This window comes from Syngnathus typhle, linkage group LG19 (assembly GCF_033458585.1).
Source record: "Syngnathus typhle isolate RoL2023-S1 ecotype Sweden linkage group LG19, RoL_Styp_1.0, whole genome shotgun sequence".
Classification (NCBI taxonomy): domain Eukaryota; kingdom Metazoa; phylum Chordata; class Actinopteri; order Syngnathiformes; family Syngnathidae; genus Syngnathus; species Syngnathus typhle.
In genome coordinates, this window is record NC_083756.1 from 5,128,032 (window position 1) to 5,144,885 (window position 16,854).

Consider the following 16,854-nt stretch of genomic DNA (forward strand, 5'->3'; position numbering starts at 1 on the left):
GTCGAGTTGGTTTAATTTCCTCCCTCTGGATCATAGCAGCTGTGCAAACTCAACTCCATCATAAAGGACTAATCTGAATGACAACTCCAAGCCAATAAGCAAACAATCAATGTGAGCCAATTGCACAATCCCAGTGAAATTGGGACATGATTTCCCTTGGGAGACAAGTTACAACTGCACAATGCATTAGAGATCAGGTTTGTGGCACTCAATTACAAGCAGGAAATGTCATTTGAAAAAAAGCCAGGTTACCCTTTGGCAACTGGGACAGGTTTCATGAATGTCAATATGGTTAGAATGAGATAGAAGATGAACCAGCATTTATTGACATTGCTCAGGTTTGATGTTCATGAAATGTGTTACCGTTCATATTACCTTATTGCAGGGTTGGGCAATTCCAGTCCTGAAGGGCCAATGTCCTGCATGTTTTATGCATATGTCTCCCTGTTGCAAAACACCTGATTCAAATGGTCAGATAATAGGCAAGGTCTGCAGAAGTTGGATAACACCGCCCCCTTGAGGACGGGAATTGCCAATTTTGTGGACACATACCTGTTCATTCAGAATGAACCATTATAATGTCTACAACAATTTTCTACACCACGTGTTTTATGTTTTTATCCAATTAGAGAACACCAAATACACTGCAGGGTTGGGCAATTCAAACTGAAATTATTCCATTGTTTTTTCCAATTTTGGATTTGTTACAATGTTCATTTGAAATATGGGATAGTTTAGCAGGAAACAGGTGATCACAACATTTTTGTTTTTGTGGAAATGTTGTCTTTTAAAACTGTAGCAAGTGAGAAAACCAGTCAAAAAATGAGAAACATTGCCACCTATTGACGAGAAAGCGCAATTCGTTAGGTGAAATGCAAGCTAAATAAACGGGAGCGCAACTTGTCGTTGTATTTGGCCAAAGATGACATGTTTAAAGCTCAGTCCATCGTTGAAAAATATATAAACATGCCAATTATTAATTGCAGTATAATACTGTATTGTAGTGCTTTTCTTATTCAAAGTTGGTGTGCGCTGCCCTCTTGTGGTCAAATTACTGCAATTAACTATCATGTTATTCATGATAGTAATTCATATCAGTGTTGGGATGTGAATTATGTTCCGCGTTTTTTGCCAGATCACACTTGGAAAAAATTACCTCCGTCTCAGTGGTTATTATTTCTCGTTAAATCAAGTTTTTTAATGGTTTGATAAACATTATTGTGAAATAATAACGGCCAATCCTGTCATCAAGGAGCGTCAAAGTAATCGCCAACGCTATCCGGCCAGCCTTCTTTCTATTGGCTTACACACCGAGGAGGAGGCTGGACTCGGAATGTGATTGGCTGACAAAAGGGTCAATCACCCCCACTGTCATTCTAGCTATGCAAATGAGCAAATAGATGCGGAACAGGGAGAAGGAGAGGGGGCGGTAGTCTGCTGCCCTTCACGGTCATTTCGGCACAATTCTATAAAATCGTCATCATTTCGTATTATTGCATCGGTTGCATCGGAATTTAAGTATAAACCGCGAACATGGCACAGCCAGATACCAAGAAGATATTCTTTGAGAACCTCTCTGGAGCTGGAAAAGCCATCGCCGTGCTGACTAGCGGAGGGGATGCTCAAGGTACTGTTGTGTACAGTAAATACCGTGCAGTATTACAAATGACAGTGTAGCCATGTTAAATCGCTTTATCTTAAAACACACCCCCATGGAATAATGGAATTATTTGCATAAACTATTGCGCTGCAAAAACAAGCAGCAAATATAACGTTTGCGTCCCCCTCATTCATTCCAGAGCGTCTGTGGGTAGTATGCTAACGTGACATATTCTGCTATTGTTGACATTTTTTTTGTGTCGCACAATGACACCTCAGGAATTTCAAGGTCGTGGAATATTATGACTGCAAAGCAGTCAGGCATTTTCACCCGTAATGTTTTTGCATTCAACATTGTGGCTTGCTGCAGTCGCCTTCTTATTCCATCAACGCCGTGACGTGGAAAATAAACAAAATAGTCAAAAAAAAAAATGCAAAGTCAATATTGAGGTTTCTTAGTAGATTTCATTTGAGGTTTGCAGTCCCTAAGTGGGCCTGTTGTGGAATGACCTCAATGTGTACGTGATGTACCGCATACAACCCGGTTGCTTCTCTGACGTCAGAGAGGAAACCCTGGTCACGTGGACAGTCTATCTACTAAATACCATAACTATAAGTAAAGTCCAAGCAGAACCAAGTTGCATGTAAAAATCTATTTCCAAAACAATTATAATCATCACAAATCCTATTGCTTCTGCAGTTTAAAATATTTATTAAATGATGTGAGGTGGACACAAATGGTCATCTGCTTCTGAACATTAAAGGTCGTCAGAAAAAATGACTCAAAGTTCAGATACCTGAAAAATCTACTGTAGCATCATCGAGGATTAAATTCTCTGCACTGCAGATACAACAGTTGCTATGTGCTGCTTCCTGATGAGATCTTGTCAACCCTCTAGCTTAGCTGGACAGAAAAAAAGAGGACATGCATGCCTGGACAAGAGCGGAACGGCCGTGTCAGAAGGCATTATGTCGCTTTGGCTTGGTCCTTTCACCCATGAAGTGTCATTCATGCATAACGGGAAACCCTAACCTACCGGTTGCACTATGGCGACTGGTTTTCCCACAGAGCTTGAACTTCTAATTTCTCCTTTTCTGCCTAAATGGCCCCTGGGTTGCTTAGTAACCAAGCCAATTCCTGTTGGGAAAACTTCCTGCCTGTTTGTTTATTTCCGACAGTCTCCCCTCTTTCCTGTTTAGCCGCTGTGGGTTTAAAGCATTCATTTCCCTCACTGTGTTAGTGTTTGCTAAACCTGCCATTGACATTCAAGTCACAGAGCGGCAACTAACTGGTTACTGAGTTCATTTGAATTGACCACAAGAGACTGGAGGAGGAGCCTTGAAGGAATTTTGCCCAAAAATGGTTACTGGCCAAAGCGAGAGGACAAAAATATCCCGGAAAAACAAACTGTTAAATACAAACAAAATACAGGACTATGATAAATTTAATTTATCTCTCAGGAGACAATTTACTACAGATCATGCACTCTGCAATCTTAGATGAACTCTGCTTTAATATAAACAATGTTTTGTTTTTATTTTCATTCCAGGGATGAATGCAGCTGTGCGTGCTGTGGTTCGAATGGGCACATACGTAGGAGCAAAGGTTTATTTCATTCGTGAGGTGAGTCAGTATGTGGAATCTGAAAACACCAAGTTGCGTGATTTGTTGAGGACTGGCTAGTTACTGTCACACAGGATGCCCAGCTTGGCACACACAGTCTTTGTTCCCACCCGTCTGTGCGTGTCACGGGGCCTCCTTGCTCAGCGTTTGTTATATAACTGCCTTCATGCCTCGTTTTAAAGATTTCTCCCACTCAGGTTCTTGGAAACTTAAGGCAGAAGAATGTGTAAAGATTATATTAGAAGTTTACAAATATCTGATCTTTGCTCAATGATTAATTTGTACAGCAACTTTCCATTTTCTTTTTAATCAGGGCTATCAAGGTATGGTGGATGGTGGGGAGAATATAATCGAGGCCACATGGGAAAGTGTGTCCAGCATGCTTCAAGTGGTATGTATAATAAAAAAAATAATTAAAAAAAAAGGTTGATTGCAAGTATGGATCTCGTGAGGTCACTTTTTTTTAAATTATCAGGGCGGGACGGTTATCGGCAGTGCCCGCTGCAAAGACTTCCGCACCCATGAAGGACGCCTGAAGGCTGCTCTTAACTTGGTAAAGCTCGGCATCACCAACCTGTGTGTGATTGGTGGAGATGGCAGCCTGACGGGAGCCAACCTCTTCAGGGAGGAATGGAGTGGACTGCTAGCGGAACTAGTAGAGCAAGGTACTGGGGCAGACAATCAATATTCCCCGTTCAAATGAAAAACGTTATTTTTAAAGAAGCAGACCAAACCCGAAATATTTTACTCAGCAGTTTCCATAGCTCGGAGCTATTATGGCAACAAACTATTTTGGAAATACACTGGAAAAGATGGAGGGATGTTTTATTTGGCGTACTTCTCCTTTTCAGGTTCTATCGAACGCCAGTCTGTTGAGACTTACTCTGCCCTTCACATTGTCGGCATGGTGGGCTCCATTGATAACGACTTCTGTGGAACCGATATGACAATAGGCACAGATTCCGCTCTGCACCGAATCATCGAGGTGGTGGATGCAATTATGACAACGGCACAGAGGTGAGAGCTGGGAATGGAATGTCACTTTCGGTTTTGGAAATGAGTTTTGGGGCTTTTGCATATTTTGGGAATTGGGTGAACTGGTAATCCTTTGTGTTATTTTTCAGTCACCAGAGGACATTTGTTTTAGAAGTAATGGGCAGACACTGCGGGTAAGATTTGTTCATGTTAGTAGAAAATTTACTATTACAATTTATACAGCATACAAAATCTGCAATTGTGTTATTTTAGCTACCTGGCCTTGGTTAGTGCCCTGGCTTGTGGGGCAGACTGGGTGTTAATCCCTGAGATGCCCCCGGAAGATGGCTGGGAAGAGAAGATGTGTCAAAAACTGTCCGCGGTAACACCCACATGTTAAATTACGCAACACACTCCAAAAAAAAAAAAAAAAATCCACTTTTTTCAGTGTTATAATGAATTCTACTGGGGGAAATGATATTGTTGTTATGACACAGACCCGTTCCAGGGGCACAAGGCTGAATATAATCATAGTAGCAGAAGGAGCCATTGATAGGCACGGGAAGCCCATAACATCTAGTATTGTCAAGGATGTGAGTACATTCATGCAAAAAAAAAAAAAAAGGGGAAGCCAGAAGCATGGAGCCTTGACTGCTGGGAATCAGATGAGATACAAGCCAAAAGTATCTTGAGTAAACCTGCGATTTAATGGCGGGAATGCAGATTAGACAAGGCACTGTCTGGTCCCTGTGCTTCTGAAAGCCCATGTCACAGCCTCATTCCCAATTTTTCTGTCATGCTATCTCTCCGCCCACACCTGAAGAATCGTGCAGGGATGAAAAGGCTGAATATCATAATAGTGGCCGAAGGGGCGATTGACCGTAACAACAAGGCAATTACTACTGACTGTATTAAGGATGTAAGTACAGCGCGGTGGGCGCGTTCCACCCGTTTGACCTCCGACTGCCTCCTATGTGACCTCTACTACTTTGTTGCTGCCCTTATGTGGCTTTGACTTTGTTGCTGTGTTTCTGGAATGCTCTATCCGACACTCTCGTAGGGTAAGACCCCTTTTCCCCACTGATATTGCCGCCGCTACGACGGCCGCTAATATTATTCTTACCACACGGCATTAGTAGGTCACCACTGAACATGTTGTAAAACGTAGCGACATTAATGCAAACATAAATCTCCGCATTATTGTTGGCTCTCTCCCTGACCCCTGCACTATTATTGTTGCATCCAAATATGTGTTTCCAGTTTGATGTCTTTGGTCCCCACGCCCTGCACATGACTAACATGACTGAAAAATTAGAATGGCTTGCTTGTGCTTTGCTGTTTCCCCTTTTCTTCAATTTTTTTGTTTTATTGGGGTTTATTGTGTTTTAGCGCCTGTGTTTGTATTGTTGCATAAATGGATGTCTTGCTTCATTTTACAATTACAATTTCTTTTAGATACCATTTTAAAATAATATTTTCTGCATTTCATACCCCGCCAGCTTGTTGTCAAATGTTTGGGTTTTGACACACGAGTGACAATCCTGGGTCACGTGCAGCGAGGAGGGACCCCTTCTGCGTTTGATCGTATCCTGGTATGTTCAATACAGCAATAGCTGCTTTTTTTTTTTTTAATCATTTATGTACTCGACTAGAAATTCAGCCTGCTACAGTTCACATCACCTTTTCACTGAATCGGTCACAACAGGGTATTATCTATCTAATCCAAGTGTCTGAGGAGAAGTAGCCTCAGGTTAAACCCATGAACAGATTAACAGTGTATGCAAGACTTAATCATAACCCCCTCCCTTCTCCCGCTCAACTGTGGCTTTGTTTTTACTCGAGTGCCATAAATAATATAATTTTCACTCCGGGTCTGAACTTTTTGCAGCATTATGCTGTGTTGATTACGCAACATTGTTGTTGATGCAGGCCAGCCGAATGGGCGTGGAGGCTGTTCTCGCCCTGCTGGAGACCACAGCCAATACGCCAGCGTGTGTTGTGTCTCTGAGCGGTAACCAATCAGTGCGCTTGCCTCTGATGGAATGTGTACAGATGGTAGGTATTAGATTGAACTGGCAAAAAAAAAAAAAATGATAAGACTGCCCCGCTCAACAATAATGAATATTTGTTGAAGAAACACCTGGATACACAATCATTTTGGATTATGACTCAATCTTGCCTTTTCCCCTTAGACTCAAGAGGTGCAAAAGGCAATGGATGAAAAAAAGTTTGAAGAAGCAGTTAAGCTTCGTGGCAGGTAAGACACAATAAAATAATTATTATCAAAAATGCATTTGAAACCAACACAGATTGGAATATTTCCCCTGGCCATCTTGACTATGCTCCTTAGTAATTCCTGTGACTAAGATAAACCATAGAAAATAGATAAATAAGACTTAACATTGTTTTTTGCTCCTGCAGGAGTTTTGAGAACAACCTGAAGACGTACAAACTGCTTGCTCATCGTAAACCAGAGTCTGAACTGCCCGTTGTAAGTCACAACTGCTGTTGTCACTAACACCAAACAATGCCGACATGTTTTTAGTCAGCAATATAAGCAGTAACGTGCCTGTCCGCTCTGTGAGAAGAGCCGGGGTGACACAAGACATCTTTACTCCTTGCCGAGGGGTGAGCCGTGCCTATCTCCCTAATGGGCCATTGCAGCCTGCTGCTAGGCCTCGCTATGGAGGCAGCTCAGGACAGAAAATCAGTCAAGTGTGCAGGCAGCACGACCTGCCTCGTGCTGTGGCGTTCCCATCAGGGACACGCCGGCATCTGTGGTAATGATCAAGGCAGTTGGAGCGTGTACCTCGGAGCAGAACATGATGCGTTTATTGATTCCTTCTCCAGTGTCTGGCTGTTCACTGTTATAACAAACTTGCTGATATACTGTAGTTCCAGAATTTAAATTTTAAGAGCTAGTTTTGGTTCGGATGACACTAATGGGTTTTTTTTTTGCTGTGATTCTTATGTCGGCAGAGCAATTTTAATGTGGCGGTGTTGAATGTGGGCGCACCCGCGGCGGGAATGAATGCGGCCGTCCGGTCAGCTGTCAGGGTGGGCATCTCGGAGGGGCATAAAATGTTTGCCGTCAGTGATGGCTTTGAGGGCTTCTACAAAGGCCAGGTAAGTACTGGAACACTTGCCAGTCTTTTTCTCACAATCCATCACACTAGAGTTGCAATAAAAGTTGAATTGTTAATAGTATGTTAATTATTCTCCCTCGATTACACAAAAAAAGTTTCATCACTTCCACTCCCTGTTTGTTCTGCTTGAACCGAATCTGTTGTAATATTAAATTTGTCCAATAGAGGTCCCCATGGAATAACATACCGACTGCGATTGGATGGTACCGTTTCTGTGAATTGTGAAAATATAAGGAGATTTAGTTTGCTAAAGTCCAAGTAGATTTTTTTTATTCCGGGAGTCTTTATGGGTCAAATTTAAAAACAAAAACAAAAAAATCTCAAACACTTGACGTTGGAAAAATGTAGACATTTTAATTCTGCATCAAAAATATGTTGACGGATTGCTGCTGACCAGCGTTATCTGCTCTATATCTAGGCTATAATCTAGTTTTTTTTTGCCTGTTCCTTGACTGTTAAAACCAGTGCACATCACTTTTTTTTTTTTTTCCTCTCCATCCTGTCCTGACCTTTTCACGATCACTAACCTTAATTCCCTCGACGGCCAACTCCGGCTTCCTCAAAGGCCAGCACATAATGAACAATGTGACCATTTATCTTCACCAAACTGTCTCCAATACCACTGGTTAGTTAAACATCCCATGTGCACTCTGGGCTATCTGAAAACTGGCTGCTCCAATTGACCCGAAGAAAATGAGACCAGCCGGGAGTAATAGATTTCTCTACTTCAGTGCTCTTCAGGTCCACTACTTTCCCCCTTTGTGGTAAAAGAAAGTGTGCCAGAAAATCCCTTTTCATTTAACACCGTGACCCCCAAGAAGGAAATGTTTTATATGCCACAGACTACAGCAATCAGAAGGACAAAAGTCATGGAACTAGTTACAACACGTGTTGCTCCTGTCTTCCCTTCAGATTAAGGAGATTAAATGGGCTGATGTTGGAGGATGGACAGGACAGGGAGGATCTCTTTTGGGAACAAAAAGGTAAAGTCATCATTACTGGTGTGAATGTTGCTTTAAAGATGAAGCATGTACATTGACATCTATTGAAGTGATGCATTTAAGATTCATGACCTCTGTTTTCTCCCCTAGAACACTCCCTGCAAAGCATGTTGGCAAAATTGCTGAGCAGATGCGAACTCACAACATAAATGCACTGCTGGTCATTGGTGGATTTGAGGTATGTTAAAAACTTTTTTCCCCCCTCCTTAGACTAATATTAAATGGCATCTGCACAATATTGGAAGACACTTTTTTATTTTTATGTTGAACACCTTTTTGTGGAAAAACTGAAACAGATTAGTACCGTATTTTCCGCACTATAAGGCGCACCTAAAAACCTCCAATTTTCTCAAAAGCCGACAGTGCGGCTTATAATCAAGTGCGCCGTATATATAGACCAATATTGATCAGGCGTGTCCAAAGTCCGGCCCGCGGGCCAAATGTATATATCTTATATATGGACAAAGTTTTAAAATGGGCCATTCATTGAAGGTGCGCCTTATAATCCGGTGCGCCTTATAGTGCGGAAAATACGGTAGCATTTCAATTGATTTCAATGAGGAAAGGTGATTTGAGTGCAGCCATAAATAAATTAAAGTTGTAAGTCAATGAAAGCTTAGGCAAAATGTTTAGGAAAGTTCAAGGTCTTCACTGTTAATAATTACAATTATTTCACTAAATGTAAAGTTTTATTATTGCTGTTGTATTTATTGTTCATCCCCATCAACCCGCTTCTTTTTCCAGTTAGACATTTAACATGGTTATTTATAGTTATTTTATTTTAGTCAATAATATAGGTATCACCAGCTTCTTTGTAAAATGTTTGCAAGTGTGTTCTATTTATTTTGTGTGTTTGATAACGAGACTCACATGTACGTAGAGTGGTATCTGTCTTTTTCGCTGCTTTCCGTTGTGTTAGGCTTGGCTCCTCCCTTTGGCACATTTGTCTTTTCCCTTCCTTGTGGCAAGTAGCACCCACTCAACCCCCCACCCCGCCCCCCTCAAAGCACCACCCAGCGCAAACACTAAAGCACCCGGCTCTGCCCTGCAGGCCTTCCTGTCGCTGCTGGAGTTGTTAACGGCACGCGGGAAGTATGAGGAGTTCTGTGTGCCCATGATCATGGTCCCGGCCACGGTCTCCAACAATATACCAGGCTCAGACCTCAGCATTGGAGCTGACACAGCTCTGAATGCCATTACGACTGTAAGTCATGGGCCTGGCAACTAGAGTAGCTGAGTGGTACCCAAATACTAGTGATGCAGAAACAAAGCTTCACATTTGCTTCATGAACCAGTTGTTGTATTTTATGACGCCTCTAGAGGGCACTGTTGGTTTAAATGAAAGGTTTTAAGGAAAGTCTGTACTTTCAGTCCAATGTTGAACATAAAAATACAACTGGTTCATGAAGCTTCATTTCCCCATCGCAAACAAATACACTTAAAATCTACTCTTTGCATTTCTTAGAAGGATCCGCCACTTTAAAAACTACCGTATTTTCCGGACTATAAGGCGCACCGGACTATAAGGCGCACCTTCGATGAATGGCCCATTTTAAAACTTAATCATTATATAAGGCGCACCGGACTATTAAGGCGCACCATTAATGCATCGTGTCAGATTTTTAATCCAAATCAAATCATTCTCCATTTTATCTTTTTTATTTCAACTTCAGATGCAACAAATGACTTTATAATCACAAAATAATGATCCATAGTCTTTTTGATTCATAGTCTTCAGCAGGCCACTTATGCTTGATTTCATGACACAATGCTTTGGGCCAGTTTGAATTTAGGAATTTAGTCCATATATAAGGCGCACTGGACTATAAGGCGAACTGTCGGCTTTTGAGAAGATTTTAGGTTTGTAGGTGCGCCTTATAGTCCGGAAAATACGGTAGTATAAAAATTAGCTTCTAACAGCTGCAGCCTTGCATGACAAAGAGAATCAGTAAAACATAACATTCTCCTATTGGGGGAAAACACACTTCACTCCCAGGTAAGTAGCATAGTGGGAATGTGGAGGCATGGTTTCAGGTGCTACAATTGCATCCCAACAGCATGTATACGATCTGGTCTTGGCTCGCAATACACGCTAAATGCCAATTTTACAACACATCTGCTCAATTTCATCGTAAACATTTTCCATCAATATTATGGGCTGTCTTGATGATGCTACCATCTGCCATTTTCTTGCTCCCTCACTCTTTATGCTGACTGTCTCAAAGCTTACATTACCATCATCTTGTTTCCGATGGTTGCTCACTTGACGCTGCATCGAACCGATCATGCTCCGATCGTCTCTTCTTCACACCTTTCCTTGACTTCATTCCATTCCCCTCGTTTATGTCCATTTTCACACCGTGCTAAAAGGAGGGCAGCCACACGGGAAGAGCCGGAAGGGCAGATACCCTCTCCAAAACAGAGAGGGATGCGCCTCTCTCAGTTGGCTCTAACACACATTTAAATGCTGCCGCTTCAGGCGCTTGAGAGTCTGCTGCAGCTGTATGAGGCACGCGCTACCTATGAGGAGTTTTGCATCCCGATGTGTATGCTGCCTGCCACCATAAGTAACAATGTACCGGGTACTGATCTAAGTATTGGCGCCGACACGGCCCTCAATGCCATCGTGGAGGTAAGGCGGTTCAATTCTTGACACACTGTCAGCTGTTCAGTGAACAGCAAATAATGTCATAAATTTAAAAAAAAAATCTTTCGATTTCAATGAACTACTGACATGTTGCTGTTTCAAATAGAAATGATGGATTTTTATGCATAAGGTTTGAATTATTAGGGTTTTTTAATGCAATCTTATATACCGTAATTTTCGGACTATAAGTCGCGTTTTTTTTCATAGTTTGGGTGGGGGGGGGGCGACTTATACTCAGGAGTGTTTTTTTTCACTTTTTTGGGCATTTTATGGCTGGTGCGACTTATACTCCGGTGCGACTTATAGTCCGAAAATTACGGTAGTTTTTTATTTTAATTTATCTTCATGACTCGTGACCACAAAATAATATTTGGCGTATTGGAGGTTTACTAGTGTAATTTACACGCCATCATCAACTAACATCAAACAAATATGCCATGTAAGCAAAAAAAAACCAAATATCTCCTCCTTAATGTTTTCGCCTACTAGCATATTTAACAGCACAAATATTTAATTAGGAACAACTCTGACATAACGACCAGCGTGCTAACGTTGCATATATGCATGCAGACTTGCGACCGCATCAAGCAGTCCGCCAGCGGGACAAAGAGGCGTGTGTTCATCATCGAGACCATGGGGGGCTACTGTGGCTACTTGGCTACCGTGGCAGGTCTCGCTGCTGGTGCGGACGCCGCATACATCTACGAGGAGCCCTTTGACATCAGGGACCTGCAGGTGACCCATCATTTCATCATTGGGTGCTCCCAATTACTCATGGATTCCATATCGGCTCCGTAAATGGCGGGGGGGTAAAGTAGTAAATAATTGAATAGATTTTCCTCCAATCAAATTTGTCTGAAATATTTAATGCGTCAGAAGAAGCACAAGAATGAACAGCTGGGTAATTATAGTAAGTCTCATGTTTACGTTTCTCCACGGCACTGACAGATTATGATGAATCGGTACTTTAAAGGTGGGAGAATATTTTGTCCCATCCCTCTACTTGTCTATTTTTTTTTCTACATTATTTTTGCTTGATATTTCTTTTTGTCTTCCTACCACAGGCCAATGTTGAACACTTGACAGAAAAAATGAAGACAAGCATTCAGCGAGGCCTCGTGCTCAGGTATTACAAACTAACCTGCGGACGTACAAAAAAAAAAAGTTTCACGCACTTAACCGAGCTATTGTTCTTTAGAAATGAGAACTCTAATGAAAACTACACCACAGACTTCATCTACCAGCTGTATAGTGAAGAAGGGAAAGGTGTGTTTGACTGCAGGAAGAATGTGCTGGGACACATGCAGCAGGTAAGCTCTCAAAACTGCCATTAAACTGAGCAGCACTAGAGGAATGAACTTCTATATTTGGGGATTGTATTTTTTTTTTTGTCAACACTTTCCTCACAAATGCGGTTTTGTTTTTTTTCCCCCCACTTTGTGCGTCTTGAGATTAGCACAGATAAAACTGGATCAAACACTCTTTTGATGAATCCCAGAGGAAACATTGGTTTTTCTCTGCAGCAAGTGAGGCGATACAGAAAACAAAATAATAAAAGGCATTTGGGAATTAAGACAGCAACATATATTTAAATATGCAATACAGAGAAGGGAACGTAGTTGGTGTCTGATGCACGATTAGCTTCTTTGTTTTCTCTTTCGCTGGTGTGATTATGCAGTGGAAAGAAGGTGCATTATTTAAAATAGCATCAGTTTGCTATTTCTGTTTATCTTGGAAATAATTCAATGCCTTAAAAGGGAGGAGCTCCGTCTCCGTTTGATCGAAACTTTGGGACCAAGATTTCTGCCAAGGCGATGCAGTGGGTCACCAAAAAGCTGGTGGAGACATTCAGACAAGGTGAGACCACAATATGCTTCCTTATTCGAAAAATGATCTATGCTAGAGTAGTCGATGTTCCCTCCCCAGTGAGGCGTGGTATTTATTGAGATCTGTCATGGAGTCGCTCCACCTGGCATCTTGATGTATTTTTATTCGCTCAAGAGGAAATTATTTATAGATCATTTATATCAAATGTTGTCGATAAAAATAAAAAAATCCCTGAGCTCACAGTTAACAGAAGTATTATGCGTTTTAATTCAACATATGCGCTGAAATTCCACCTCAGGTCCAAATTATTCTTATTTTTTATCTATTTCATATTCGCATGGTGGATGACATAAGATGAAGGTAAATAAATGCTTTTATTTTTTTATTTTTTTTAAATGGCTCCATGACATCTTCCTCCTTTTTAGCTCCATGTCACTTTGTCCCATCCATTTTGCCACCATATTGCTGTCCGTTCAGCACCACCCACTACATTTTGAGTCATAAATATACCGGTACATTGCCTGGCTAAATCATCCACAACTATGACATCATAACATTGCAGAGTTATCATCAAAGATGTCATCAGGGAGGAAAACACTAAGAAACTTGTCATCAATGAATTATTCAACGGAAGTCTGCAGATCAGCACTTCCTGTATTTGTTTGTTCCATCAGGCATTGTACCAGTATGTGTCATGCTCCCACAATACCTCTTCATTGCTCAAACCATGTGTTCCATACCCATTTCTTGTAGCTTGGCAACCCATTTCCTCAATTTTGCTTTTATCTCTTTGTAGTCACGTCTACTCTCTCATCAGTTCCTTCGCCACCGTTAACTGTCTGCCGCTGCCTATAAATACGATAAGTCTATTTTTGACTTCTATGAGGTTATTTTTAATTTTTTTTCTGCAGGCAGAGTGTTTGCTAACACTGAGGACAGTTGCTGCTTGCTAGGAATGCGCCGCAGAGCGCTGGTCTTCCAGCCAGTGGTACAGCTCAAGGGGGAGACGGACTTTGTGTATGTATGATTTATAAATTCCTCAGTGCTTGACGATAAGGTTGCAGTAAATTAAATAATGTCTGTCAACAGTCACAGAATTCCCAAGGAGCAGTGGTGGTTGAAACTTCGTCCTCTGATGAAGATCCTCGCCAAGTACAAGACCAGCTACGACGTCTCGGACTCCGGGCAGCTGGAACACGTCGTGCACCACCTGCCCAAAGACTCGGACGCCTCTGTGGCCATGTGAAGATATCCGGTCGCCCGCAAATTCCAAGCCTGTGTGTTAACTGAGGTGTGAATTCCATTGTCTAAACGCACCAGTAAGACCTTTACCTTCAAGGCATCCATCCCGATGTGGACGTAGTCATTGATCTGTACGCTAACCTCAGATTTGTTCCTCGTGACATCCGCACATATATTGTATCGTCTTGCACACACACACACACACACACACACACACACACACACACACACACACACACACACACACACACGCGCATACTAACGACGTTTCAACACATGTTCAGGATGTTTATCAATGTCATGTTGATTTTGAAATTTTGCACTTTCCCTGTCTCGAGTTAACGGAGGCAGGCTCTGAGGCTAGCGCTAGTACATTGCTCCAAAAACAGATATACTACTCATAAAAGGTTATTTAAGATTTACCCAAAAATGCATTAGAGCTTTTACAGGTAAAAATAAATTGAGTCATAAAAGTAGACGTCCTTAGAAATCCTCATGGCTCAAGCAACTTTTTTCAAATTTGACAAATTTAAATTAAATTCAGAGTTGTAGTATATTTGAGGTTTATCCTGAAATATCATCCCAAATATATCGTCAATTTTTCTTGTCTTTATCATGCAACAAATGTGAGGCTCTACATGCATGTGAGATGCAACACAGCTAACAAAGAGGAGCGTGCGCTAGGCTTTACACTGAGATCTAATATTTATCTTTTTAACAGATTATTTTGTGTCAACATGGTTATAACTGTAGGCACTGCTGTGGCTGTCTGACATTGCACAAACATGTTAAATGTGAATAAAAATTAAGTTGACATACCCCACTTAGTAGTCATTTTTTTCTTCATTTATTATCCACTTTTATATTTAAATCCTATTAAACATTTCATTTGTTTTCCGTTAATGAGTCAGCAACAACAGATGGGATGTTGTTGTCGAGATTAATTTGTTTCAGTCTGGTTATATTATAAATGCACTAGAGGCGCAAATGTTACACACTGTAAACAAAATGATGACAAAACTTTCATGATTAGTTTTAATCAACTCTATTTTTTTATTTACAGTTCTACGACATACTGGGAGTTGATACTAAGAGTTTTGCCCATCATATAAAAAAAAGAAAAATACTGTATTCAAAACATGTCACTATAAGTGTATGGGCACAGCTTTACAACACTGCCAAATACAACCATTTGTAAATTAGTACCTCTCTGACAGTCCATCCATCCATTTTATGTCTTTTCCTCACTAGTGTCACGAGTGATCTAAAACCTGTCGCCAGTCAATCGCATGCTCTCTGACTGTATCAATCAAAACTATTTGTGAAGGCGAAGCTTTTGATGATCGAGTAGTTTTTTTTTTTTTGCTGGACTGATGATTCTTGTAAAAAGGCTTTTGGCATGGAAGATGCTGGATGGAATTGCTGCATGTTGTTCATGATGAAGTCAGGGAAGAAAATAAGTAAAAGCGAAATAAGAAAAAAGTGTGGGAGTACATTTATATATATTTCCTTTAAGTACCCATTTTAATAACTTGGGGAAGGGTAAACCGTACACTATAAAAATCATATTCTGTAAACCCTGTCACATCACAAATTTACAGCAGGTGGCGACAGAGTACCACCACTTCCCCATAGCTTCCGGGTTCATTGGGTCCATTATGACATGGATTCTTTCCATCAGTCGCTGTCCACTTTGGCTCCGGACCATTTTTGAGATGAGTGGCTTATTACCGACGTAGATTAACGGTGTGAGGCCGTGTGTGCTGCCACAATTAGGGAATTAATCTTATCATTTGAAAGAAAATTTCAATTTCCCACAGGCGTATTAATTGGGCTGCTTTGCACTTATTATTTTTTTTTTTACCCACACTAACAGTAATTACATGCATGTATGGTCAAGCTGAGACCATTGCTTAGTGACAATATAAAATGTAATTTGAAAGAGGGGGAGGGCAAAAGGAAAAAAAAAATCAACTTGAATCACCTTTCCTCCCTACAGACCCTCCCAGAATAATTATACTTAACTTAAACCAGCATGCTTAATTTGACTTTACTCCTCCACCGCCTGTGCACAAAAAGACACCTTGTATCCCATCATTGTAATTTCCTCACACTCCAATGGGTGCACAGTTCACTAAGACCCTCCCCCCCTCACCATCACCCCCCCTGCATGAAATTAGTAAATTCAATAATTTGGGTTGATTTAAGAATGCATGGGGAGACTGAAAGGGTCATATGCACATAGGTAATCAATACTAATTACCATTTCATTTCTCCACCCTCATTTTCTTTTGGTGCTGGAATCTGATCTCATTGGGCTGATTAAAGGTTGCAAATGAAGGGTCCTCACTTTGGGATTCTCATCAAATCCTCTCTACATTGTGAGCAACTTTATCTTCATTTCTCTGCATCATCTCCAGAGAAGGCTGTAATTATAACACTGGCACTGATGTTCCACATTCATGCTTATGTTGACCTTTTTAGATTAAAAACATATTCTGCATCGGGTTATCTTGGCCAAAATGTGTCAAAATCAAATTATTTGATGTTTTTAATCAGTACAGTGAACTTCCAACTTTGCAGATTTTGGGGAGAGGAACGGAATTTCCACGTTCCTGACCTGATCAGCTCAGCTAGTCTTAAATCCTTGGCCACTTTCAAGTTATTTTCTATGGGAACAAAGTCAATCATTGCCCCCAATTTCCTTAGGCTTTGGAAGTTCTACTGTATCTCCCAAAATAGAGCTACAATAAGTCACCTAACCTTGAAAGAAGCAATCATTTCTCAGTTTAG

General features: G+C 41.1%; 1 protein-coding gene across 7 annotated transcripts; it reads left to right on the top strand.

The window, feature by feature from the left end:
• The first annotated feature begins 1,392 nt into the window (after positions 1–1,392).
• Positions 1,393–14,884, top strand: pfkpa (phosphofructokinase, platelet a). 7 transcript variants are annotated; one of them, XM_061265853.1, is made up of 23 exons: positions 1,393–1,627; positions 3,150–3,223; positions 3,537–3,614; positions 3,699–3,888; positions 4,075–4,240; positions 4,348–4,392; positions 4,472–4,580; positions 4,696–4,791; positions 5,022–5,117; positions 5,698–5,790; positions 6,128–6,253; positions 6,391–6,455; positions 6,620–6,689; positions 7,178–7,324; positions 8,257–8,327; positions 8,436–8,523; positions 9,397–9,549; positions 11,563–11,727; positions 12,057–12,118; positions 12,191–12,302; positions 12,750–12,849; positions 13,731–13,836; positions 13,909–14,884. In XM_061265853.1, exons 1-23 carry the CDS (start codon positions 1,534–1,536, stop codon positions 14,063–14,065), a joined length of 2,463 nt encoding a protein of 820 aa, XP_061121837.1. In that variant the 5' UTR covers positions 1,393–1,533; the 3' UTR covers positions 14,066–14,884. The 7 variants fall into 7 exon arrangements, with proteins under 7 accessions (XP_061121837.1, XP_061121836.1, XP_061121843.1 ...); XM_061265852.1 differs by lacking the exon at positions 9,397–9,549 and adding an exon at positions 10,825–10,977; XM_061265859.1 differs by lacking the exon at positions 4,696–4,791 and adding an exon at positions 10,825–10,977.
• Positions 14,885–16,854: the final 1,970 nt, after the last annotated feature.